This window comes from Lissotriton vulgaris, chromosome 3_1 (genome assembly GCF_964263255.1).
Source record: "Lissotriton vulgaris chromosome 3_1, aLisVul1.2, whole genome shotgun sequence".
NCBI lineage: Eukaryota > Metazoa > Chordata > Amphibia > Caudata > Salamandridae > Lissotriton > Lissotriton vulgaris.
In genome coordinates, this window is record NC_141689.1 from 302114778 (window position 1) to 302139776 (window position 24999).

General features: G+C 50.3%; 1 protein-coding gene across 3 annotated transcripts in view; it reads right to left on the minus strand.

Moving 5' to 3' along the window:
- The window catches only part of ZFR (zinc finger RNA binding protein), a 691036-nt gene that overhangs the window by 343873 nt on the left and 322164 nt on the right, over positions 1 to 24999 (minus strand). For all 3 annotated transcript variants that reach the window (XR_015309278.1, XM_086960497.1, XM_086960498.1), the window contains one exon: positions 22127 to 22272. Coding sequence is in view for 2 of the 3 variants with exons in the window: in XM_086960497.1 (XP_086816623.1) it covers positions 22127 to 22272 (146 nt within the window). In the remaining variant the exon portion in view is untranslated. The remainder of the gene's footprint in view (positions 1 to 22126; positions 22273 to 24999) is intronic.

Sequence of the window (24999 nt, forward strand, 5' to 3'; positions counted from 1 at the left end):
AATGCCAGTGTGGGATTTAATGAAAATGCACACAGAGGGCATCTTAGAGATGCCCCCTGAAAACTAAACCACCACTAGTGTCCAGGACGAGTGGCTGCTTTCAGCTGCCACCACCAGACATATTTTTGTACCCCTTGGGGGCCTGAAACAATGCACATCCTGGGACGAAGTGCTAAGCCGCCTCCCACAGGATAGGCAGGATTCACAAAAGGAAAGCTTCAAAGGCGTGCGGCCTTTGTGAGCTTCCGCAGGCCAATTGCTGCTTTCAGCAACCGGTCCCCCCACTGGTTCTGACCCCCACATTGGGCGGGAGAACCAGTGGGAAAAACAAGTGACCAAGAGAGGTGTGCCCACCTCTGTCACCTCCACTCCTCAGGTGGGGTGGCGAGGTGAAGCACAACTCTCAGTCCACGCCATCTTGAAGATGTTATGTTATGGATATTTGGCTACCCGAAGGCGTCCCAGCGCTAGCCGAGAGAGGCAGGTCACAGCAGCTTAGTAGGAGGGGTGTTGAAAAAGGAAAATGCTCTCCTCATGGAGCTGCATTCAAACTTGTCATAATTCCGTCCGGGGGTGATGCACAGTTTGCTTATGTATTGTAATGTTTTTCATGCAATAAAATATGTTTTTAAAAAAAGAAAAAGGAAAATGCTACTTACCAGTATGCATCTATTCTTGGCATATAGGGCTGCTTGACATTCATATCTTAGCATAGATCGCCGCCTAGTGTTGGGTCCGGAAGATTGCACCTTGTTGTCCTGGAAGAGTCTTCGAAGTATCACAAGATAGGTGAATCCTCCCCTGGACTACAGTGCGCATGGGCATCTTCTCCATCCTCAGATTGTTTTTCGCCATTGTGGCAAAGATGGTGTATAGTAAAGTAAGAGATGGCCATGCAAAAGAGAATCCTGTAGCTGCAACAGGCACCGGGGAGGAGGGTGGGCGATATGAATGTCAGCAGCACTACATGCCAAGAACAGATGCATAGTGGTAAGTAGCATTTTCCGTTCGAGGCATGTGGGCTGCTGAATTTATATCTTAGCATAGACTGTATAGCAGTATCTCCTCTAGCGGTGGTCACCTGTACCAACTGCAGCAGTCTGAAAAAGAGTTTTAAGGACAGCCTGGCCTACAGGAGCTTGCTGCTTTGTTTGCACGTCTACACGATCGTGTTTAGTGAACGTGTGTATGGTAGACCATGTAGCTACCCTACAAATGTCTTCAAGAGGAATATTCCCTAGGAAAGCCATGGATGCCCCCATTTTAGGCGTAGAGTGTGCTTTTGGGGGAACTGTTAGAGTGTGTTTAACTTTTTGATAGCATATTTGAATGCATTTAACTATCCACCTGGCTATTCCTGATTTTGAAATGGGATTACCTTTATGTTGTGGGGGGAAAAGCAACAATCAGTTGCTTTGTTTTCCTAAATGATTTAGTCCTGTCAACATAATATATCAGAGCTCTCCTTACATCTAGTGTGTGTAGGGCTCTTTCAGCTACTGTCTGTGGGTTTTGGAAGAAAACTGGCAATTCTATTGATTGATTGATATGGAAAGTGGATATGACTTCTGGCATAAACTTAGGGTTAGTCCGAAGTACTACCTTATTTGCATGTATCTGCATGAAAGGCTCTTGAATGGTTAGTGCCTGTAGCTCACTCACTTGCCTGAGGGAGGTAATGGCAATCAAGAATGCCACCTTCCATGTTAGAAATTGTAATTCACATGAATGGAGTGGTTCGAAAGGAGGTCCCATAAGTCTGGTAAGTACTACATTTAAGTTCCAGACTGGTGAAGGTGGGTTCTTTGGAGGGATTATCCTTTTAAGACCTTCCATAAAAGCTTTGATTGGGGGTACTTTAAACAGGGAAAGGTGTTGTCTATTCTGGAGATATGCTGCTATAGCAGCAAGATGTAGCCTTATACAAGAGTATGCTAGATTGCATCTCTGAAGATGCCAGAGGTAATAGATAATGTTTTGGATGGAAGCATCTAATGGACTGATTTGGTTATTGCAATAAATTACAAATCTTTTCCATTTAGCTGCATAGCATGCTCTAGTAGTTGGCCGCCCTGCCTCCTTGATAATGTTCATGCAATCAGGAGGCAAGTACAGGTATCCGAACTCCAAGACTTCAGGAGCCAGATCGCTAGGTTCATCCGATTGGGATCTGGGTGCCTGATTTCTCCATGGTTCGGAGTTAAAAGATGGGGCAAGAGGCGTAGTCTTTGTTGTGGAACTACTGAAAGCACTAGGAACGTTGTGTACCATGACTGTCTTGCTCATGTGGAGCAACCAGGATCATTGTGAGTGACTGCTAGCGTAGTTTGCGTGCCACCAGCGGAATCAGAGGGGCTGGTGGAAAAGCGTACGCAAATCTGCCTGACCAATTCATCCACATCGCATTGCCCTGTGACAACGGATGTGAGAACCTGGCGGCAAAGTACTGGCATTTTGAGTTTTCGTTTGTGGCAAGCAGATCTATCTCTGGATGCCCCCATTTTTAGAAGAATGGTTGGAGAACTTGAGGGTGAATCTCCCATTTGTGTAGCTGTTGGCTGTGTCTGCTTAACAGATCTGCTATTTGATTGTCTTTCCCTGGCAAGTGTATAGCTAAGAGAAAAATGTTTTTGGGAATTGCCCACCTCCATATGCTCTGTGCTAGGTGAGACAGATGTAGAGTGTGTTCCTCATTGTTGCACAAGTTACTACTTGTGTAACGATATATCTGTAAGAGACATTAGTTAGTGATAGATTCCTTACCTTAGAATATCCCCAGGCGTCAGACTGGATCCGGAAACTTTTGCGTAGCAATACCCCTGCGCGTCGGTAGGCGTCGTCCGCGACAGTCGTCTGCGTTGTCGTTAGCGCCGGAATGATGTCGCCGGAGTACTTAGACGCCGCCCTCGCGCGCTGACGTCCGTTCTTATGCACAGCTTTTCCGCGCTAGATACACAGAGCCATGATAGAACCAACACTGGTGCCATGAAACTAGGGCCCTGAAAGGGGCTGACCTTAACCCTAGATATCGGTTCGCAGAACGGGGAGGATGGGTGGGTCAGTAAGGAATCTATCACTATCTCTTACAGATATATCGTTACACAAGTTGTAACTTGTGCATCTGAAAGAGACACGTTAGTGATAGATTCCTTACCTTAGAATAGATACCCCAGCAATACCAACCCCGGTGGTGGGTCTGCGAACCAATAATCACACCAGAAAGTCCTGGAGGACAGAACGGCCAAAGAAGCCATCCCTCCGGACTTGGCTGTCCAACAGTAGTGTCTTGCGAACGTGTGCAGCGAGGCCCACGTAGCTGCCTGACAAATGTCCTGCAAGGGGACTCCTCGGCCCAGGGAAGTAGTAGTCGCCGTGGCCTGAGTGGATTGGGCCCTAAGCCCAACAAAAGGTTCCTTCTTAGCCAAGGAGTAACACGCTTGGATGCACAACACGATCCACCGAGAGATGGTCCGCTTGTGCACCGCCCGTCCTTTCTTAGTGCCCACGTAACCAACAAAGAGTTGGTCATCCACCCGGAACTGGCCAGTGCGATCCAGATAGTAAGAGAGCGCACGTTTTGGGTCCAGAAGGTGGAGCGTCTATTCCTCTTTCGAGGGATGCGGAGGCGGAAAGTAGGTGGGCAAGGGGATGGACTGTCCGATGTGAAAGGCTGTGACTACCTTGGGCAGGAAAGAGGCTTTTGTCCGCAACACAACCTTGTCCGGATGGACAGAAAGGAAAGGAGGTTTAGAGGAAAGAGCCTGGAGCTTACTGGCAGAGGTGAAGGCAACCAGGAAAGCAGTCTTAAGTGTAAGAAGACGGGAGAGGACAGTTATGAAGCGGCTCAAAGGGAGCGCACATCAAGTAAGTTAGAACCACGTTCAAGTCCCACTGGGGCATCACGAAAGGAACAGGAGGGAACATATGAGTGATGCCCTTTAAGAATTTGTTTACAATGGGGGACTTGAACAAAGGGGCCTTATCAGGTAGCCTTAAGAAGGCTGAAAGGGCAGAAAGGTAGCCCTTGATAGTGCCCAGAGCAGAGCCCTGCTGGGCAAGAGAAAGAAGGAAGAGCGGAACCTCAGAAAGAGGGGCATTGAGAAGATCCACAGCCTTTGCTGTGCACCATGCCACAAATCTGTTCCACCTGCAGGCGTATACCGACTTTGTGGAGGGACGCCTGGCTGCCAGAATGACATTACAGACTTCAGGAGGCAAGTCAAATGGCCTCAACTGTCACAGCTCAATCTCCAAGCATGAAGGTGGAGACTGGACCGTCCCCTGCTGCTGCGACAGAAGGTCCTCCTGAAGAGGCAGACAAACCGGGGGATCGACTGACATACTGAGTAGCTCGGGATTCCAGTACCTTCGCGCCCAGTCCTGAATATCCCGGACCCGCTGTTTGGGAGGATAAACCCGAAACTGAGCAGAGTTGAGGACCGCTCCGATGAAGAGGAGCTTCTGAGAGGGGCACAGGTGTGACTTCGGCACATTGATGGAAAACCCCAGCTGGAGGTCCGCCGTTGTCTAGAGGTGGCTGACGACTGTCTGGGGCGAGCCCGCCTTCAACAACCAGTCGTCGAGGTAGGGGAAGACTGAAACCCCTAACCTACGCAGATGAGCTGCGACCACCGCCATCACTTTCGTGAACACCCGTGGGGCACTGGTAAGGCCGACGGAGAGCACAGTAAACTGAAAGAACTCGTGGCCTACCGTGAACCGCAGGTAGCGCCGGTGGGCCAGCAGGACAGGGATGTGGAAATATGCGTCCTGCAAGTCCAACGCTACCATCCTGTCTCCTGGGTCCAGGGCAGCTAAGACCTGAGCCAATGTCAGCATTTTGAACTTCTCCTTCCGGAGGAAGCCGTTGACGTTCAGTAGGTCCAAGATAGGGCGCAGGCCCCCTTTGCCCTTCTTGGTTACCAGAAAGTAGTGGGAGTAACAACCACACCCTACTTCTGGCCCAGGAACGCGCTCGATGGCCCCCTTGGCCAAGAGGGCCGTAACGAATAGTTTCTTACCTGTCGGTGTAGTTTTGCTGCTTGATGATCTTTCTGGATTCACTATGCTGTGCATATTCCGCGGTCTTGTGGTTGGGTCCGGATTCGTAGTCTTTTCTTTGTTTTTGTTTTTTTCATCGCCCAGGTGGGCGTCGGCGTCACCCCTCTTTGGGTGTATTTCCAGTGACGTCGGCATGCTTCCTGCGGAAGCTCCCACCCTTGGGCGCCATCTTCGGATTCTTTTTTCCCGTGTTTCTTTCGTCTCCGAAGTGATGGCAATGTTCTATGAAGGTAAAACTTCTTTTAACCGCTTTGTATATAAAGTCATTTTTTTTTTTTTTTTTTTTTTGACCACCTCTTTCCTCTCCAGCCTCATCTTTCTGGCGGAGGTGGGTGGGTTCGCTAGTGAATCCAGAAAGATCATCGAGCTGCAAAACTACACCGACAGGTAAGAAACTATTCGTTTTGCAGCGTGAATCTTTCTGGATTCACTATGCTGTGCATAGATTTTGTAGCGGTTTCTTATCTCTGTGGCGGCTGGGTGGAAGATGAGCTTTGGTTTTTGAATATGTGCTGGAGCACCTTTTGTCCGACTTGTGCTTCTCTGTTCATCTGAACATCCACGCAGTAGTGCTTCGTGAATGTGTGCACCGATGCACATGTTGCCGTCAGGCATATGTCTTGTATGGGTGTATTAGCCAGGAAGGCTATTGTAGCACCTTTTTTCCTAGTGGAGTGGGCACGTGGCCCCTCTGCTAGTTCTTGCCCTGCCCGTTTGTGGAAGAGTTGGATTGTTTGCGCGATCCATCGTGCAATAGTGTTCTTGGTTACAGCCTTTCCCATGAAACTGTTGGCGAATGACACGAAGAACTGCTTTGTCTTCCTGTGTCCCTTTGTCCTCTCGATATAGTGCATGACCGCCCTTCTGGTGTCTAAGGTGTGTAGGGCTCGCTCTGGTATCTGTATGGACTGGTTCATGTGGAATTTGGACACCACCTTTGGCAAGAAGTGTGGGTCAGTCCTCATCACAACCCTGTCATTGTGTATTTGTATGTATGGTTCCTGCAGCGTTAGCGCTTGAAGCTCGCTCACTCGGCGCAAGGACGTTATTGCCACCAAGAAAGCTGTCTTCATGGTCAGCATTTGTAGTGAGGCCTTGTGGAGTGGTTCAAAGGGCTCCTTCATGAGTTCAGTCAGGACTATGTTCAAGTTCCATGCCGGTGGCGGCACCCGTTTGGGTGGCGCGATCCTATTCGCTCCTTCCAGGAATCTCTTGACGTGAAGAAACTCCTGCCCATCTCACCCCTTGTATAGGCGACTATCGCTGCCAAGTGGACTCTTAAGGAGGACGAGCTGAGTCTTTTCTCCAGTCTTTTCTCCAGTAAGTGCGTGAGGTATTTTAGCACTGTGGAGTCCTTCATTTTATTGTGAAGTCTTTCCTGCACCATATTGTGAATCTCTTCCACTTTGCCACGTAGCACTTCCGTGTGCTGGGCCTTCGTGCCTCCCGAAGGACACTGAGGGTGCTCTCAGGCAGCCTCAAGTGTGCGAATTCTATGTCCTCAGGAGCCACGCCACTAGGCTCAGGCTCTCTGGCTCTGGGTGCAGTACCTCTCCGTTGTGCATGGAGAGCAGGTCCTTTCTTCTGCCGAATCTGTGGGGTGCACTCTGTGCCATCTCCATGATCTGCGAGTACCATGTCTGTCTGGCCCACTGTGGTGCGACCAGTATCAGGTCATGTTGCTCGCTCTGCACTTGCTCAGTACTCTGTATCAGTGGTATCGGGGGAAAAGCGTAAGCAAATGTCCCGCACCAATCTATCCATAGGGCATTCCCAAGGGACCCCTCTTCGTGTTGTCTGGATGCGAAGCTTGGGCATTTGGCATTCTGGTGTGTTGCAAACAGGTCCACTGATGGCGTTCCCCACTTGTTGAACAACCACTTCGTCTCCTGAGCATTGAGCTCCCACTCAAGGGATGCCGATGTCTGTCTGCTGAGCCAGTCTGCCTGAATGTTCTCCTTCCCCGGTAGGTGTATGGCCAGTAGGTCTATCCTGAGGGGGATGGCCCATCTCCATATCTCCTGCGCCAGTGTCGAAAGCATTGTTGACTGTGTTCCACCCTGCTTGTTGATGTAGAACATCGCTGTGGTGTTGTCTGTCTGCAGCAACACCCTGTGCTTGTACAGTCTTGTTTGGAAGGCTTTCAGTGCAAGGAAGATTGTTTTCAATTCTAGATAATTGATGTGCTTTGTCGCATCTGTTGGTGTCCACAGACCCCTCACTTTGAGCTCTTCCATGTGAGCGCCCCATCCCTTCAGGGATGCGTCTGTGGTGATGGTCACAGTTGGTGTTGGGGGTGTAAGAGGCTTTCCCTTTGCTATGTTCTCCATGGTCCACCATGCCATTTCCTTCTGCACTGCGTGCGTCACAACCACTAGATCCTTCCAACTTCCTGAAGCTTGTGACCATTGTTCCTGGAGCCATTCTTGGATGGGTCTCATGTGAAGTCGTACATTTGGTACCAAGTGGATGCATGATGCCATCATCCCCAAGATTTTGCTCGCAGTCCTCACTGTCCGAGCTTGTCCCTTCCGGTAGAGGCGAGTTTCCCTCACCAGGGCCCCTGCTCTCTTGTCGCTGGGGAACACCCTGCCCTGTAAGGTGTTGATCTGTGCCCCCAGGAAGATCTTTACTTGTTCCGGCTCCATTGACGATTTTTTCCAATGGATGGAGAACCCCAGGTTTATCAGCGTGCTCGTCACTGTATGTGCGTCTGTCTTGCATTTCTGGTACGAGTTTGCTTTCACTAACCAGTCGTCCAGGTAAGGATATACGTGTATTCCTTGCCTTCGTAGGTGCGCTGCGACTGCCGCGAGGCACTTTGTGAAGACCCTCGGTGCTGATTTTAGACCGAAGGCTAGTGTCATGAACTGGTAGTGGCTTTCTCCGACCGTGAACCTGAGCATATGTTTGTGCTTTACGTTCATTGGTATGTGCAGATAGGCGTCCTTGAGGTCTATCGTGACCATGAAGTCCCCATTCTGCAATTGCGGTAGCACCTCCTGCAGGGAGGTCATTTTGAATTTCTGTGTTCTTATGAATGTGTTCAGGAACCTGAGGTCCAGAATGTGTCTCATTGTCTCGTCGACCTTTGGCACGAGGAAGTACGTTGAGTATATTCCCCGCTTTCTTTCTTTGAAGGGAACCCGTTCTATGGCCTCCTTCTGTAGGAGCTCTCTTGCTTCTTCCTGAAGCCGCTGTAGCTGTTTGTTTGCTAGTGGCTTTCGCTTTGGTCTCCTGCTTGTTGGCCTCCCTTCCAATTCCAAGCAGTACCCGAATTGGATGATGTTTAGAATCCATTTGTCTGATGTGATCTCTCTCTCAATTCCTGGAGGTAGAATCTTAATCTTCCACCCACTGGTGTTACGTGGTGGTAGTTGTCCATTTTGTCCTGACCCTTTTGTACGTGCTGCCCCCTGGGATCCTTTCTGTGGGCGGGCACACGGGTGACTCTGAAGTCATTTAGAGGCGGGCTGCTGGCCCCCTCTTTTATGCTGTCCTCGTCCATTTCCTCTCCCTCGAAAGGACTGGCCCCTTGACTGGTACTGCCAGGACTGCTTCTGTTGACTCGGTTGCGCCTGCGAGTCAGCCTGGTGCGTCTGTTGGAAAGCCTGGTGTGAAGTACCTGGCTGGTTTCCACTTCTTCCTCCGGGCCTCCGTGGATGGATGCCCCTTTTGTTGCCCCTTAACTGCAAAGCTCCCATGGATCGTGCAGTCTCGTTGTCTTTCTTTAATTGACTGAGTTTGTCGTCAACTGTAGTCCCGAACAGCGTCTCGCCGTTGAAGGGAGTGTTCAAGATGCTGTGTTGCACTTCAGGCTTGAAGCCCGAGATTCTGAGCCATGCGTGTCTTCTTTCCGTGACACCCATCATCATGAGCCTGCTGGAGGTGTCTGCTCCATCTAGGGCCGTCTTGAGGCAACAATTTGCCGCATTCTTTCCGTCTTCCACCAGTTTCTCGGCCTTCTGCCTGGCCTCCTGGGGTACGTCTTTCACCAGTTTTCCTAGCTCCTCCATGATCTGGTACATGTCCCTGTTTATGAGGGCATTGGAATTAGCCATGCGCCATTGGGTCGCGGCATTCCGTTCGATCCTTCTGCCCACTAAGTCCATCCTTTTGCTCTCCTTATCAGGAGGAGGTCCAGAAGTAGTGACCACGTTAGCCCTCTTCCTTGCTGTGGCCGTGATGATGGAGTCAGCTGAGACCACGCCTCGAATGTAGGCTGGGTCCTTCGATGAATGTTTGTACTTTTTTTCGGTTCTGGGAGTGACTGCCTTGCATGTTGCGGGCTCCCTGAATGCTTCCATCCCCTGCGCCAAGACGCTGTCTAGCATAGGTAGATACTGGCTCCTTGTTTGCGTGGGGAGTAATGTCTCGAGGAGAAAGTCTGCTTTCTGCTTCTCCTCGTCGAGCTTGAGCTTGAAAGCTGCTGCCGCAGACCTTATCACCGAGTTGTAAGCCCCGATGTCGTCCGGCGGCGATGGCCTCGAGGGGTATGTGTCGACCGCCTCTTCCGGGCTCTCGGTGTCGACATCCAGGTAATCCTCCTCCTGTGGGTCAGAGGTGGCAGACTCGGCGTCCAACCTGCTGTCCTCTTCCTCCTCATAGCTGTAAGCCTCGTAGGGATTCTCGTCCTCTTCCTGGTCGTCGACCATTTCGGCGCCAGGCTCATGTTCCTCGACAGGTTCGTCTTCCTCCTCGGCCAGTTCCTGCATGGGTGGCTTGGTCTTGTGGGGAATCGTGAAGGCTCTCATCTTGGCGTCGAAGTCCTTTTTCCGCTGCAAGATGTTTTCCATTTCGGCTTCTAGTCGCCGTTTTTTCTTTTCCATCTCCGCCGCGTTGTCCGCGCCGGATTGTTCGGCCACTCTCTTCGGCGCCTGGCTCGACTGAGTTTCGGCGTCGAGGACTTGGGCTTCGAACTGGGTTTCGGGTCCCTGTACGGCGTCGATGCTTTAGGGTCTTTCTCCCTCGACGTCGATCTGTCCTTTTCGGGGACGATCTTCGACGGCTTCTGCTGCTCAACAGCTCTCGGCGCCAGGGACTCCTTCTCAGAGGATCCGCTGGGCCTGTGGGTAGCCGCGGACGCCAGGGGTCTCTGCGTCGGCGCTTTCGGGGTCTTGCCCTCGTTTTTTCGAGACTCGAAGTCTCTCGTGCTCTTGGGGAACGAGGAGTCTCCTATCTTATCAGATGTCTTCTTGTAATCGGTCTCTACGACCGTGTAGCTGTCGTCTTCGGCGGCAGCGTTGTCCTCTTCCTCCGAGGACATCCCCAGCTCGTACAGCGATGGCATCGGGGCTTTTCCTTGGAGGGTGGCGTGCGCTACCCTCCGGCTCTTCCTCACACGAAGGGTCTTCAGGGCGAAGAGGGAGCAGGCGTTGCAGTCCTCGCTTCTGTGTTCTACCGGTAAGCAAAGGTTGCAAACCGTGTGTTGGTCTTTCTGCGCGAACTTGTGGTGGCAGTTAGGGCAGAACTTGAACGGCGTGTTGTCCATAATCGAGTGTGTAGGCCTCCCTGGCCGCGCGAACGTCGACGGTCGTCGAAGTCCTCGATGATTTCTCCTTCCTTTCGCCGGGCAGTGTTCGGTGAAGTCTTTCGTAGTCTTCTTCTTTCGATATCTTCTCCAATGTCAATCTTTTCCTAGTACTTTCTCCAAAAATGTCTGGAGCCCAACGGGAACGATCCAGACCCGACCGCGGAAAAAAGAATCTGAAGATGGCGCCCAAGGGTGGAAGCTTCTGCAGGAAGCATGCCGACGTCAACGGAAATACACCCAAAGAGGGATGACGCCGACGCCCACCTGGGCGACGAAAAAAAAAAACAAAAAGAAAAGACTACGAATCCGGACCCAACCACAAGACCGCGGAATATGCACAGCATAGTGAATCCAGAAAGATTCACGCTGCAAAACTTTCTCTTGCAGAAGTTGCAAATGATCCCCCGACACGCGGTGGTATTGCGGAGGCATGGCTGGAGGGGTCGTCTCGAAGGGGAGGGATTAGCCCCTTCGGACGATTTGCAGCACCCACATGTCCGACGTGACAGTGTGCCAGTGGAAGTGGTGATGGCGAACCCTGCTCCCAACTGGCGTCACATGGGCCTGAAAGTACTGACTAGGAGGGTTTTGAGGCGGAGGCTGCAGGGGAAGGTGTGGACTGGCCTCAGCGTTGTCCCCGACCGCCGCCACAGCGGTTTCCACGGCCGCCACAGCGCTGTGTATTAGTCTGCAATGCGTTGCTGGCAGCACGTGTGGGAGCGCCCCTTCCTTGGCCACGAAAGGAGCGAAAGGCACCCGTTTGCTGGCTTGGGGCCGAGAGGCCCAAGGACTTGGCCGTAGCCCTGGAGTCCTTAAAACGCTCAAGCGCATGGTCTGCCTTGTCGACAAAGAGGCGACGGCCATCAAACAGCATGTCCAGAAGGGTGGCCTGGACATCAGCCGAAAAGTTGGCGGTCCTCAACCAGGCGTGGCGTCGAACTGCCGTCGTTGCCATCGCTCTGCCCAGTGAGTCAGTGGTATCCAGCCCAAACCGGATGGAATAGCGTGCCGCATCTCGACCATCTGCAAGGACGTGCTGCAATGTCCTCCGGACATTGTGGCAGCACGTCCGCGACCGTGTCCCACAGAGTGTGGGTGTACCGGCCAAAGAGGCATGCGGTATTGACTGACCACAGTCCCAAACTCAGGGATGAGAACACCTTTTTTCCGAATTGTTCGTACCTCTTGGATTCCCGATCGGGCATAGCCGTCGGGAATGCAGTCTGGGAAGTAGAGGCCTGGATAACCAGGCTCTCGGGGGAGGGTTGGGTGGACAAGAAGCAAGGGTCGCCGGAGCCGGGCGGTAGCGTCTGGCCACGTTCCTATCTACAGGCTAACCTGTAGCGGGCTTGGACCAAGTGCCCAAAAGAACATCACACAAGGCCTCATTAAACGGCAGCAGAGGCTCAGCCGAGCTTGCCTGCGGTTTAAGGACCTCAGTGAGGTTAGTCCTCACTGCCGCGACGGGGAGCTCCAGGCCCCAAGGCCTTGGCCGCCCGCGTCAACACTACACTGTAGGCAGCCCCCTCCTCCGTAGTCACGGTTGGAGGGGAGACAAAACCAGTGTCTGGCGATGTGTCCAGTCCACTGGCATTCCCAAGCTCACATGTCCAGTCCTGCTGAGACTGGCACTCCTGTGCCAGAGGGTCCACAGACCCCTCCCAATCTCCCTCATCACCCATCACCTGAAATTCAGGTTCAAAGGACGGGGTCGGTTCGTGGAAATAAAAGTCTTCATACGACGTCGAGAGTGGCGCCGTTCCGGCGCTGGAAGCGAATCGAGGGCAGGATCGGGGATGGCGTCGCCCGTAGGCGGCGCCAGGGGTGACACTCTAGGGGGCGGCGTCGGTGAGGTCGACCGGCAACGACCCGGATCCAGAAGCGGATCCAGAGGGCCCCTGCAGCGCCAGGACTGAAGTCGCCGGCGGTGCCGGAGCACCCGGCGGCGTCGGAGCCGAAGCACCCGACCCGCTAGGCCCCCCAGCCGGGACCGCTGGGCCCGAAGGCGCCACGGAGCCCAGCAGAGGAGGGAGAGATCTCATGGCCATGAGGTACCGCTCGACCTCCTCTGGCGTTGCATCGTGCCCAGGGACCGGTAGGTGTGGGGCAGGTTGCGACGCCCGCGACTCAGTCGGTGCCGCGTGGGTGGTGTCACCCGAACCCCCGGCCGCATCGCACGAGCGTTGGGGTGGGTCGTAAGAGCGATGACGCCTTTCCGACCTCTCATGCATCTTACCTGAGGATCTTGATCCCGAAGACCGATGCCGACTCTCGGAGCTACGAGGGCTCAGCCCCCACGACCGGTCCCTCGACCTCCTGTGGGACCGGGACTTTGAAGGGAGCGGGCCGGCTACCGGAGCTCAAGTCTCTTGCGGGACCGCTCCCGCCTAGCCTTAGACGTCAGGGCCCGGCAGTCTGAGCAGGTTCGGTCGTCGTGGTCGAGGCCTAGACACTGAAGGCACCGGCGATGGGGGTTGGTAACCGACATCAGTCAGCTGCACTTGGAGCAGGGTTTGAACCCGGGCATCCCTACCGGCACCGTAGGAGTCGGACTCCTCGAGAAAAAACAGATCAAAAGATCAAAAAAGTTTAGTCAAAAAGTGACTAAGGGGTAGAGCTTCTCCGGATCTGCGCTAGCTGGTGCGGAAAAAAAGAAGAACTGACGTCAACGCGCGAGGGCGGCATCTAAGTACTCCGGCGACGTCATTCCAGTGCTAACGACGCCAGACGCGGAGCCGCAGACGACACCTACCGACGCGCAGGGGTATTGCTACGCAAAAGTTTCCAGATCCAGTCTGGCTCCTGGGGATATTCTAAGGTAAGGAATCTATCACGAACGTGTCTCTTACAGATTCTGGATGTAATACATGGCTGTCATGTTGTCCGTCCGGATCAACACAGCCCTGTTGTACAACGATTTCTGGAATGCTTTTAGTGCCAGAAATATTGCTAGCAACTCTAAGTGGTTGATATGCAGTGTCTTTTGTTTGATTGTGCTGAGCCCTTGGACTGTGTATTGAAGTAAGTGGGCTCACCAACCGGTCAGTGATGCGTCCACTGTTAGTACTACTTGTGGAAACGGCTGTTGGAACAATCGCCCCTTGGAAAGTTTTTGTTGGTTCCACCACTGCATAGAGTTGTAAGCGAGACTGTCTACCACACTATGTCTTTTAGTTGTCCTTGAGCTTGGTTCCACTGCCGTGCTAGTCATTCTTGCAGTAGACGCATTTTAAGTCGGGAATGAGGGACAATGAATATGCAGGAGGCCATCATGCCTATGAGATGCATGAATACTCGAGCTGGCAAAGAGTGTTGTGGCTGAAACTTTTGAATGAGAGTCTTCATGTTGGCTATCCTGGCTGGATTTGGATGCCTTTGCTACTGAGGTATCTATTGTAGCCCACATATATTACTGTATGTGGGAGGGCTATAGATGGGATTTTGGGTGTCTGAGACGTATCGCTTGCACACTGCGCGTACGAGTTGGCTTTTATGAGTCAATCGTCCAGGTATGGAAACACGTGGATGTGTTGCCTTCTAAGGTGTGCTGCTACTACCGCTAAACATTTTGTGAAAACTCTTGGGGCTGTAGTCGTCTTGCTGGAGTAACTGGAGTACTTGTTGTAGAGTAATCATATGGAAATGCTCTGAGTGTATGTATTGATTTAGCGGTCTGAGGTCTAGTATGGGTCTGAGGAATCCATCCTTTTTGGGAATTAGAAAGTATAGAGAGTATACCCCTGTTTCTTGATGTTGAAAGGGGACTTGTTCTATTGCACCTTTCTGTAGCATGGACGCGACCTCTTGTTTTAACAATGTGATGTGTTCTTTGGACATAGGACGGTGTTTGGGTGGTATTTTGGGAGGAGTAGAAGTGAGTTCCAGGCAATAACCATACTGGATAATTTCTCTAACCCACCTTTCTGTGGTAATGGAGTTCCAGACTGGTAGTAATTGTTTGACTCTGCCTCCGACTGGTGTTAGATGGTCTGGAGGGAGTGTAATAAAGTCACTGTTTAGCGACAGTGGGGGCTCTGGTGTTATTGCCGCAAAGTCCTCTACCATTGTTATTGTTGCCCCTATAACTTCCTCTGTTGGAGCCTTTATTAAAGGAACTTTGGGTGTTGCTTTTGTATGTAGTGGAAGCCTGTGATGTGTTGCCTCTTGCGGAGCCTCTGTAGGAGGAGCGACGAAAGGAACCTCTAGGTTGTTGAAACTGCTGTGCGCCCATAGATTTAGCAGTTTCGGTATCTTTTTTCATTTTGTCGAAAATGGTATCTACTGCGGGGCCAAACAGGAGGTCTTGGTTAACTGGTCGGTTGAAGATGGTGGATTGCACCTCGTTTTTAAAACCAGAGATGCGTAGCCACGCGTGTCTGCATAGTAATACGCTAGTATTAATGGACCTGGCTGATGTGCCAGCTGCGTCAAGCGCACATTTAATGGAAGCATTAGTTATAAATTTGCCTTCCTGTATGAGGTTGTTAGCCTGAGCTTTGAAAGGTTCTGGCAGGTGTTGCAGTAAACCTTCAAGTTGATCGTAATGTGATCTATCGTAGCGTGCTAGTAGAGCTTGTGTGTTCGCAATCCTCCATGAATTAGCAGCCTGTGAGGCTACTCTTTTGCCTGAGACTTCTAATATTTTAAACTCTTTGTCAGGAGGGGGGGCATCTCCTGTTTGTGAGTTAGCTCTTTTTCGAGCGTTTGCTGCTACAAGTGAGTCTAAAGGCAACTAGGATTTAATATAAGTAGGGTCTGTAGGGGCCGCCTAATATTTTTTTCTCAATCCTGGGATTGAGTACACGTGCTCTGGGTGGATCTTTGAATATGTCTGGCGCGTGTTTTAGTACTTCTTTTAACCCCTTCGGTGCTCATGACGGAACGGCTCTGTCATGAGCGTCGGTTGGCCTGTGCTCATGACGGAACCGTTCCGTCATGAGTCCGTTGGCTCAATAGAACCTTCAGCACAGCGCGAGAATTTGCACCGCGCTGAAGGGGTTAACATAGGAAGTGTCCTGACGTTTTTCTCAGAGGTAGGAAAAGTGTCAAATAGAAAATCTTCTATTGGGTGAGTGTGCATGTCGACCTTGTGGTATTTTGCTGCCCTATCTAGCAGTTGGTTAAAAACAATGGTGTCGACAGTAGGCGACGGCTTTGTAGGGTATGGGGAGGTGTCTGGGAGGGGTTGTGTGTCATATGGATCATTCTGGTCCTCCCATGTGTCATCCTGTGCATGAGGATCCTCTGGTTCATTAAAATCATCCTGGAGGATCTGCCCCCATGTTATCCCCCTCATTATAATCTGAATTTGTAGGAGAGTAGGGCACAAAAGGCATATTAGGATAGAAAGGAGGAGTAAAAGGCCTTGAGGGAGGTGTCCCGAAGTCTTTTTTCTTTGGAGGAACAGGGGAAGGAGTGTCCGTGTGTAATGGTCTCTTTTTCAGTTGATAAACTGTAACATGTCTAGTTTCAGGGTCTGTATACAGTTTAGGTTGTTCCTCAGTTACTGGTTCAGGATGGAAGAGTTCTTCCTCAACTGTCCTTGGCGCCGATGTTTTTGGCTTAGTGACTTGTTTGTGACCTTTCGGTTCGGGGGCCTTTGGTTGTGGAGTTTCTCGGCTTGACTGTTGCTGTGGGTCGGTTACCTTTTTCGGTTTGACGTCCTTTGTTGGTTTAACAGTCTTTCTCGGTTTGGCGACCTGGTTTGGGTCGACGACCTGTTTCGGGTCGACCAGAGCTTTTGGTTCAATACGATTTTTATGCTCGATGGCTTTTTTCGGCTCAAGATTCTTGGTCGAGTCAATGGATTTTTTCGGCTCGACAGGTTTTGTGGTGTGATCCTGTTTTTGTTCATCAACACTTTTTAGGATCGACTGTCTTCTTTTGTTTTGGATCGATGACCCGTTTTAGTTCGAGGCTTTTCTTTGGCTCGATAGCTTTCGACTCAATAACCTTTTTGGGTTGGGCGACCTTCTTTGGTTTGACCACCTTCTTCGGTACGACTACCTTTGGTTTGACAACCTTCCTCGGTTCGACGACCTTTGGTTCGACGACCTTCAGTTAGACAGCCTTCGGTTCGACAACCCTTTTGGGGTCGACAACCTTCTTGGGGAGAATGGTACTCGGTCCTGGGCTATCAGAAGGCCTGGTTTTGGGCTTCAGAGCCGAGCTGGAAGGCGGGGCTTCTGAAGGAGCTTGTCGATCTCGGCTAAGGCCTTTACGCAATGCTTCGACTGCAGCCTTATCTTTTGGGATAAGCGGTGTTGGGGGCTGAGTACTCACTGTTTGCCCCGGCGTGATCTGGTCATCGGAGTCCGACTGGTCCTCAACGGTGACGATTTCTAGATCAGAGTCCGCCGCTTCTGGGAGGTCGTGTTCATCATTGAAGATGTTCTCTGATTCCGGTGCCACACGCTGCATTTCTTGCCTAGCGGCCAGTCGAATCCGGATGGTCTTCTTGGAACGGATTGGGCACACGCTGGGCAATTTTCTTCGTTGTGCTCTGGTGATAAGCACTTGTTGCATACTATATATGTTTGAAAGTATGCAGGAATTTGGAGTGGCATTGTGGGCACCTTTTGAACGGGCTCCTTTCCATCAACAGCAGGCCCACGTGGCGTCGAAAGGCCCAGCGGCCCGCGTCGACGACCGGATCGAGATGGAAAGTTTGGTCGAGTCAAAAAGTACCGAACGAGAACAATACCGTAGAAGTCGAAGGCCTTCTGGCCTTCGAAAGTAGTTTAGCTTCGGTTCCGAAGTTGGAGTAGAGGAATAACATCCGAACCCAATGGCGGAAAAAAACAATCTGAGGATGGAGAAGATGCCCATTCTCAATGTAGTCCAGGGGAGGGGTCACCTATCTCGTGATACTTCGAAGACTCTTCCAGGACAACAAGGTGCAATCATCTGGACCAAACACTAGGTGGCGATCTATGCTAAGATATGAATTCAGCAGCCAACATGCCTCGAACAACAAGTTTTCAGAAGTTTACAGAAGGGAAGCAGATTTGGTTCAGATCGTAGGTGGCGGAAGTAAAGCGGAAGGAACTACCACCACTCCACCACTCCACATCCTGATGATTTTTTGGGATGGGGAGACTCCAATCAATCAATCAATCAGGACATTTATAGAGCACACTACTTACCCGTAGGGTCTCAAGGCGGTAGGGGGGGGGGGGGGGGGGGGGGTTGCCGTTACTGCTCGAACAGCCAGGTCTTGAGCTTCTTCCTGAAGGAGAGGTGGTCTTGGGTCAGGCGCAGGTCGGGAGGGAGTTCCAGGTCTTGGCGGCCAGGTAGGAGAAGGACCTTCCTCCTGTTGTCGCTCTGCGGATGCGTGGGACGGCGGCGAGGGCGTGGCTGGCAGAACGGAGGTGGCGTTTGGGAGCGTAGAAGTTGATTCGGTTGTTGAGGTAGCTCGGGCCTTGATCGTGTAGGGCTTTGTGTGCGTGGGTGAGGAGACGGAAGGTGATTCTTTTGTTGACGGGGAGCCAATGCAGGTCTCTCAGGTGTCCGGAGATGTGGCTGTTTCGTGGGATGTCGAGGATGAGTCTGGCTGAGGCGTTCTGGATCCGCTGAAGTCTCTTCGGGAGCTTGGCGGTGGTTCCAGCGTAGAGGGCATTGCCGTAGTCCAGTCGGCTGGTGACGAGGGCCTGGGTGACGGTCTTCCTGGTCTCCGTGGGGATCCACCAGAAGATCTTCCGTAGCATGCGCAGGGTGTTTAAGCACGCCGAGGAGACGGCGTTGACTTGTCTGGTCATGGAGAGGGAGGAGTCCAGGATGAAGCCCAGGTTGCGTGCGTGGTTCGTCGGTTTGGGTGCGGTGCCCAGGGCGGGGGGCCACCAGGAGTCGTCCCAGGCGGTGGGCGTGGAGCCCAGGATGAGGACCTCCGTCTTGTTTGAGTTCAGTTTCAGGCGGCTGGTCGTCATCCACTCGGCAACCTCCTTCATCCCTTCGTGCAGGTTGGCTCTGGCGGCGGCGGGGTCGTTGGTCAGGGAGAGGATCAGCTGGGTGTCGTCGGCGTAGGAGATTATGTTGAGGTTGTGTTGGCGTGCGATGGCCGCGAGGGGGCTCATGTAGACGTTGAAGAGGGTAGGGCTCAGCGAGGATCCTTGAGGGACGCCGCAGATGACTTCGGTGGCCTCTGACTTGTACGGCGGTAGGCGGACTCTGTGTTCTTCCGTCGAGGAAGGAGACGATCCATTCCAGTGCCTTCTCCTGGATTCCGACGTTGCTGAGGCGTTGCACTAGGGTGCGGTGGCAGACAGTGTCGAAGGCCGCGGAGAGGTCTAGGAGGATGAGGGCCGCTGTTTCTCCGTTGTCCATCAGGGCTCGGATGTCGTCGGTGGCGGCGATGAGGGCGGTCTCGGTGCTGTGGTTGGCTCGGAAGCCGGACTGCGAGGGGTCGAGGGATCCGTTCGTCTCGAGGAAGGCGGCCAGCTGCTTGTTGACGGTCTTCTCGATGACTTTGGCTGGAAACGGGAGGAGCGAGATAGGGCGGTAGTTCTTGAGTTCGGTGGGGTCTGCTGTAGGTTTCTTGAGAAGAGCGCTGAGTTCGGCGTGCTTCCAGCTCTCGGGGAAGGTGGCGGTGTCGAAGGAGGTGTTGATAATGTCTCGCAGGTGGGGTGCGATGACAGCGTCGGCCTTGTTGAAGACGTGGTGAGGGCAGGGGTCGGTCGGAGATCCGGAGTGGACAGAGTTCATCATGCGGACGGTGTCTTCGGTGCTGATCGGAGTCCAGGCTCGGAGGGTGGTGGTGGGCGGTGTTGCTGTGGTCGTGGCGTGCGTCGGTTGGGTGCTGAAGCTGTTGTGTATGTCCGCGATCTTCTTGGGACAGGCTCATGCCTCCCTCCCACTGGAGAGTGGCATAATAGGGAGTTTACCCACCCCAGGGAAGGGACCCATTCGTCCCTGCCTTTTACCTACCTGTAATGCCCCTAAATCTAGTTAAGGGTCACCTCTGAAACTTGCTGCCTCAGACAATAAGAAACTTTAAGTAGAAAAGGAATAAGAAGAAGAAGAAGAAGGACCAAACAGCCATGCAGCAGCGGTCAAGAGTAAGACGCCCACTGACTTGGCTACAGCCCTACTGGCCAGTCTCCCCGTCGAACCCGCTACTGTGAAATTCCGGTGTGTACTGCAGCCAGCAACCATGAAAACCCCGCAGGACCTGTCTGCCTTCAACTACAAAGACTTAGTCTCCTGTGAACACCGGATTTATTCATCTGCAACCTCTGGCTCTGGCCAGACACTGCGAATCCGCCCCCCTCTGCACCTGCCGTCCACGGCCCGAGCGGGCAAACACCACGAGGAGGTCACCCTAGCGATCCTAACCAGAGATCAGACGACCCCTGACCTGCCTCAAGCCTCCAGCCGATGCCTGCAACTTAAATCCAGAAGGTTCCCCCTCCCGCCCAACTGCGCCCAGGAGCTTGTAAGAAGATCCGACCCCTAAAGGCACACCTGCATCAGACGCCCCACAGCCTTGTGTGCCCAACCTGTGGATGCCTAATCAACCTCTAACTTCCCAACTTACCTCTCGAAGTGGTGGTCGCACCCAGAAGACCCTCGTCCCCAAGCCTGCAGTGCCTTTGAAAACCAGAGGATCCCCATTAAAAACAGGACGCCCGGCGTCGAAACAGCACCCTGCACCCGGCCGCCCTAGTGCTCCTGAGGCCTTTGGTGCTACTTTGTTTCCCCATTTGCCCGGAGCTTAAGTCCAGGAGCTTTGCTCCCAAAACCAAGTGCTAGCAGCCACCAACCAGAGGCTCCCTAGCCCCCATTGGATAACATTGGACCTCAGCACTCTGCACCCGGCTGCCCTAGGGCCGCTGAGGGTGTAACTAGAGTGCATCCTTGACCCTGGGGAACCAGAGTCTACCCCCCAGAACCTTAACTCCCACTATTAAATACTTACCTCAAAACCAATAACTCTATTTTCCTCCATGGGATAACATTGACAAGTTTTTAAGTGTGGAGATTGAGAAACTAAAGAAATTCTTTAAAATTGCATAATCTAACAAAAAACTAGTTTACTTACATGTTTTCAGGAAATGTCACAGAGCAGTATATCTAGGTATACTACACTGTAAGCATAGTAATCTATTTTACTAAAGCCTATTCAAGTCTATGTACTGCCTTTACTAAGTATTGCATTTCTCTGCATTCATACTGTAAATAAAAACCAAAGTGCATATACAATCATTCAAACTGGATATCAATTGCATTACTACTGTAAAGTATTTATTGCTTTTTCATAAAAACGTCTTTTTTAAGAAGAATTTTGAATAAAGAAAGTTGGAACAAGACCTGCTGAATGAATTGAATTATTTGCACATAGTATTACGTAGGAGTTACATTTTTTGGAGTGCTGGATCATGTTTCTGCTGTAATATTTGTGGGATATTGTATACTAGGAGGCTTAGGGGTATTGAGCCTCAGAACCCTTGCACCCTAAGAGTTTGAATCACTCATAACCCAACACTGTGATAAGTGCAGTCATAACTGCCCCATATCCTTTTGCATTGTGTTTTTTTTTATAAATGATTTATTGCTTACCTGTGCCAGGCTTGCTTGGCTCTAGAAAATAAAATAACTAAAAGAATATTTTTCTACAAAAACAATTGGTCTGAAGTTCAGTCTTTGAGTGTGTGAATTTATTTGCTAACTGAGTGCGTACAACAAATGCTTAACACTGTCCTCTGATACTGCCTTATTTCTCGACCACACTAACACAAATAGAGTGTAAGGTGCTATCAAACTTTACCTCTGCCTACCTTTGGGGATCCACTGGACTCTGGGCACACTACACCTCACTTTGGTATAGTATTTACAGAGCCAGCTTCCTAAAGGTCTAATTAAACTCATAAGACGTTTGTTCTGTTTTATGAAGTGCTAGGAATAGGAAATACCCAAGTAAACTTTCAAAGGTGCAGGTTGTTTTAATGCCAAACGGAGGCATGTGTCAAGTCATCAGTTAAATATTGGATGATTAATATAAAAATGTTCTTTACTCTGATGGAAGTTTGTATGTTTTGTATTGTGAACCCTTATTGTTTATGGAAACTGCTGAGCTTTCGACCCAAGCACGTTCCTAAAGGAGATGGGTTTTCTTAGCTACATGCCCAGACACACTGTTCCTTTTCGGTTTAAGCACACGCCACCTTTATAGGATTTTAAACTATTGGCATGTAACATCTTGTAACAGTGGAATTCCACTTTCTAAATATTTAATTATTGTATGGAAATTTTCTGTTCTACTAATCAGGACAAGCCTAGTATCTCTAATGTCTATTGCCTGCCGTCTGTGTGGATTATAATAATTTTTATGGTACTGTGCGTTTAATGTGCTTTTATGAAATTCTGTTTATAGCATTTTAAAAAAAAGTACCTTTATGGTTCTGTTACTGTAGCCAAATACAATTATTGCTACCAACAATGTATTTAGTCACAGGAAAGTGAATGATACAAATCTTGCCAGAACTACATAGGTTATTATTGCCGGAACATCCTACTTGTGTACTAAATGTAGTTTACCTCATTTCCATACGCCAGCGTTCTTCCTCTTCCCGCCTACGCCAATACTCTTCCTTCTGCATCTGCTTTCTTATCTTCTCCTCCTGGATCTTTCTGGCTCGGATACTGGGTTTAACTTCTACCTGCAATTCCGGATTCACTTTTTTCTGTTTTGCATACAAATACATTTTTATTAATAAACAGTTGGAAATCATTTAGTCTACTAACTTTAACATTCTCTGTCAACTAAATGAAAGATTTATTTAGACAATTTAGCAATCATGTCCATTCTACTGCATTTAAACTTATTTCATATTTAGAAAGAGAACACAGATGACAATCCGCTCGGTCGTGTGGAAATCACAAATGAGTAATCTAAACAACAACAAACTGGAACCTCACAGTGTTACAAGGATAAGGAATATGCTACTTACCAGTCTGCATCTGTTCTTGGAATGTAGGGCTGCTGACATTCATATCTGTGCATAGATCGCAGCCTAGTGTTGGGTCCGGAAGATTGCACCTTGTTGCCCTGGAAGAGTCTTCGAAGTATCACGAGATAGCTGACACCTCGCCTAGACTACAGTGCGCATGGGCATCTTCTCCATCCTCAGGTTGTTTTCCGCCATTGTGGCAGAGATGGAGATAGTAAAGTAAGAGATGGCCATGCAAAGAGAATGCTGCAGCTGCTACAGGCACCGGGGAGGATAGCATATTTGAATGCATTTAACAATCCATCTGGCTATTCCTGACTTTGATATTGGATTTCCTTTATGTTGTGGTGAAAAAGCAACAAATAATTGCTTTGTTTTCCTAAATGATTTCGTTCTGTCCACATAATAAAGCAGAGCCCTCTTTACATCCAGTGTGTGTAGGGCTCTTTCAGCTACTGACTGTGGATTTTGGAAGAACACTGGCAGTTCTATTGATTAATATGGAAGTTGGATATGACCTTTGTCATAAACTTAGGGTTTGTTCTAAGAACTACCCTGTTAGGATGTACTTGCATGAAGGGTTCCTGAATTGTTAATGCTTGTAACTCGCTAACTTGCCTGAGTGAGGTAATGGCAATTAAGAATGCCACCTTCCACGTTAAGAATTGCAGTTCACATGAGTGTAGAGGTTCGAAAGGAGGTCCCATAAGTCTGGTAAGTACTATGTTTAGATTCCAGACTGGGGAAGGTGGGTATCTTGGAGGGATCACTCTTTTAAGGCCCTCCATAAAAGCTTTAATTGCTGGTACTCTAAACAGTGAAATGTAATGCCTGTTTTGAAGGTATGCTGCTATAGCCGCTAGGTGTAGTCTTATGGAAGAGTACGCTAGGTTGCATCTTTGAAGATGCAGCAGGTAACATATAATGTTCTATATGGAAGCATCTAAAGGGTTGATTTGGTTATTGTTGCAGTAAATAACAAATCTCTTCCATTTAGCTGCATAGCATGCTCTTGTAGTTGATCACCTTGCCTCTTTAATGATGTTCATACAGTCTGGAGGCAAGTTAAGGTATCCAAATTCTAAGACTTCAGGAGCCAGATCGCTAGGTTCATCTGATTGGGATCTGGGTGTCTGATTTCTCCATGGTTCTGAGTTAGAAGATGGGGTGCGAGGCCCAGCCTTTGATGAGGAACTACTGAAAGTTCCAGGAACGTTGTGTACCATGGCTGTCTCGCCCATGTGGGAGCAACTAGGATCAGCGTGAGTGACTGTTGCCGCAATTTGGGTGCAACCGGCGGAATCAGTGGTACTGGGGGAAAAGCGTACGCAAATCTGCCTGACCAGTTCATCCATATCGCATTGCCTTGTGACAACGGATGTGGGAAACTGGAGGCAAAGTACTGGCGTTTTGAGTTTTCGTTTGTGGCAAACAGGTCTATCTCTGGGTGCCCTCACTGCCTGAAGAATGGTTGGAGAACTTGGGGGTGAATCTCCCATTTGTGTAGTTGCTGGCTGTGTCTGCTGAGCAGGTCTGCAATCTGATTGTCTTTAAATGGAAGGTGTTCTGCCAGGAGAAAGGAATATGCTACTTACCAGTATGCATCTGTTCTTGGCATAGAGGGCTGCAGAGTGGTACATTATGAATAGATCGCCATCTGGTGTTGGGCTCGGATGATTGCACTTGTTTTTCTCTTGGAGAGTCTTTTGTAGATTGGGGACTCCTCCTTTGGTTACTAGTGCGCATGGGCATCGGCTCCATCCTTAGATTGTTTTGCCATAGTAGGGTTAGATGGAGTAGTATGATAGAATACAGATAGAAATGCCCATGTAAGTGTATCTAAATAAGATAGTATTGGAACAGACACAGGTTTCCGGGGAGGCTGGGAGGGCATGTACCACTCTGCAGCCCTCTATGCCAAGAACAGATGCATACTGGTAAGTAGCATATTCCGTTCGAGGCATATGGGCTGCAGATGATACATTATGAATAGACTATACAGCAGTTCTCTCCCTAGCGGTGGTCACCAGTGTCTGTTGCAACAGTCTGAAATAAAGTTCTTAATACAGATTGTCCCACTCTAGCTTGTTGTGTTGTGTGCACATCTACACAATAGTGCTTTGTGAAGGTATGCGGTGTAACCCAGGTAGCTGCTTTGCATATGTCATCTAGTGGAATGTTTCCCAAGAATGCCATAGATGCTCCTAGTTTACGTGTAGAGTGAGCTAGGAGGAACAGTTAATGTCCTCTTTGCTTTTAAGTAGCATATTTGTATACATTTTACAATCCATTTGGCAATGCCTGCTTTAGAGATGGGATTGCCCTTATGTGTAGGAGAAAACGCCACAAATAGCTGTTTTGTCTTTCTGAAAGTTTGTGTTCTTTCTATATAGTACAATATTGCCCTTCTGACATCCAATGTATGTAGGGCTCTTTCTGCTACCGTCTGTGGTTTTGGAA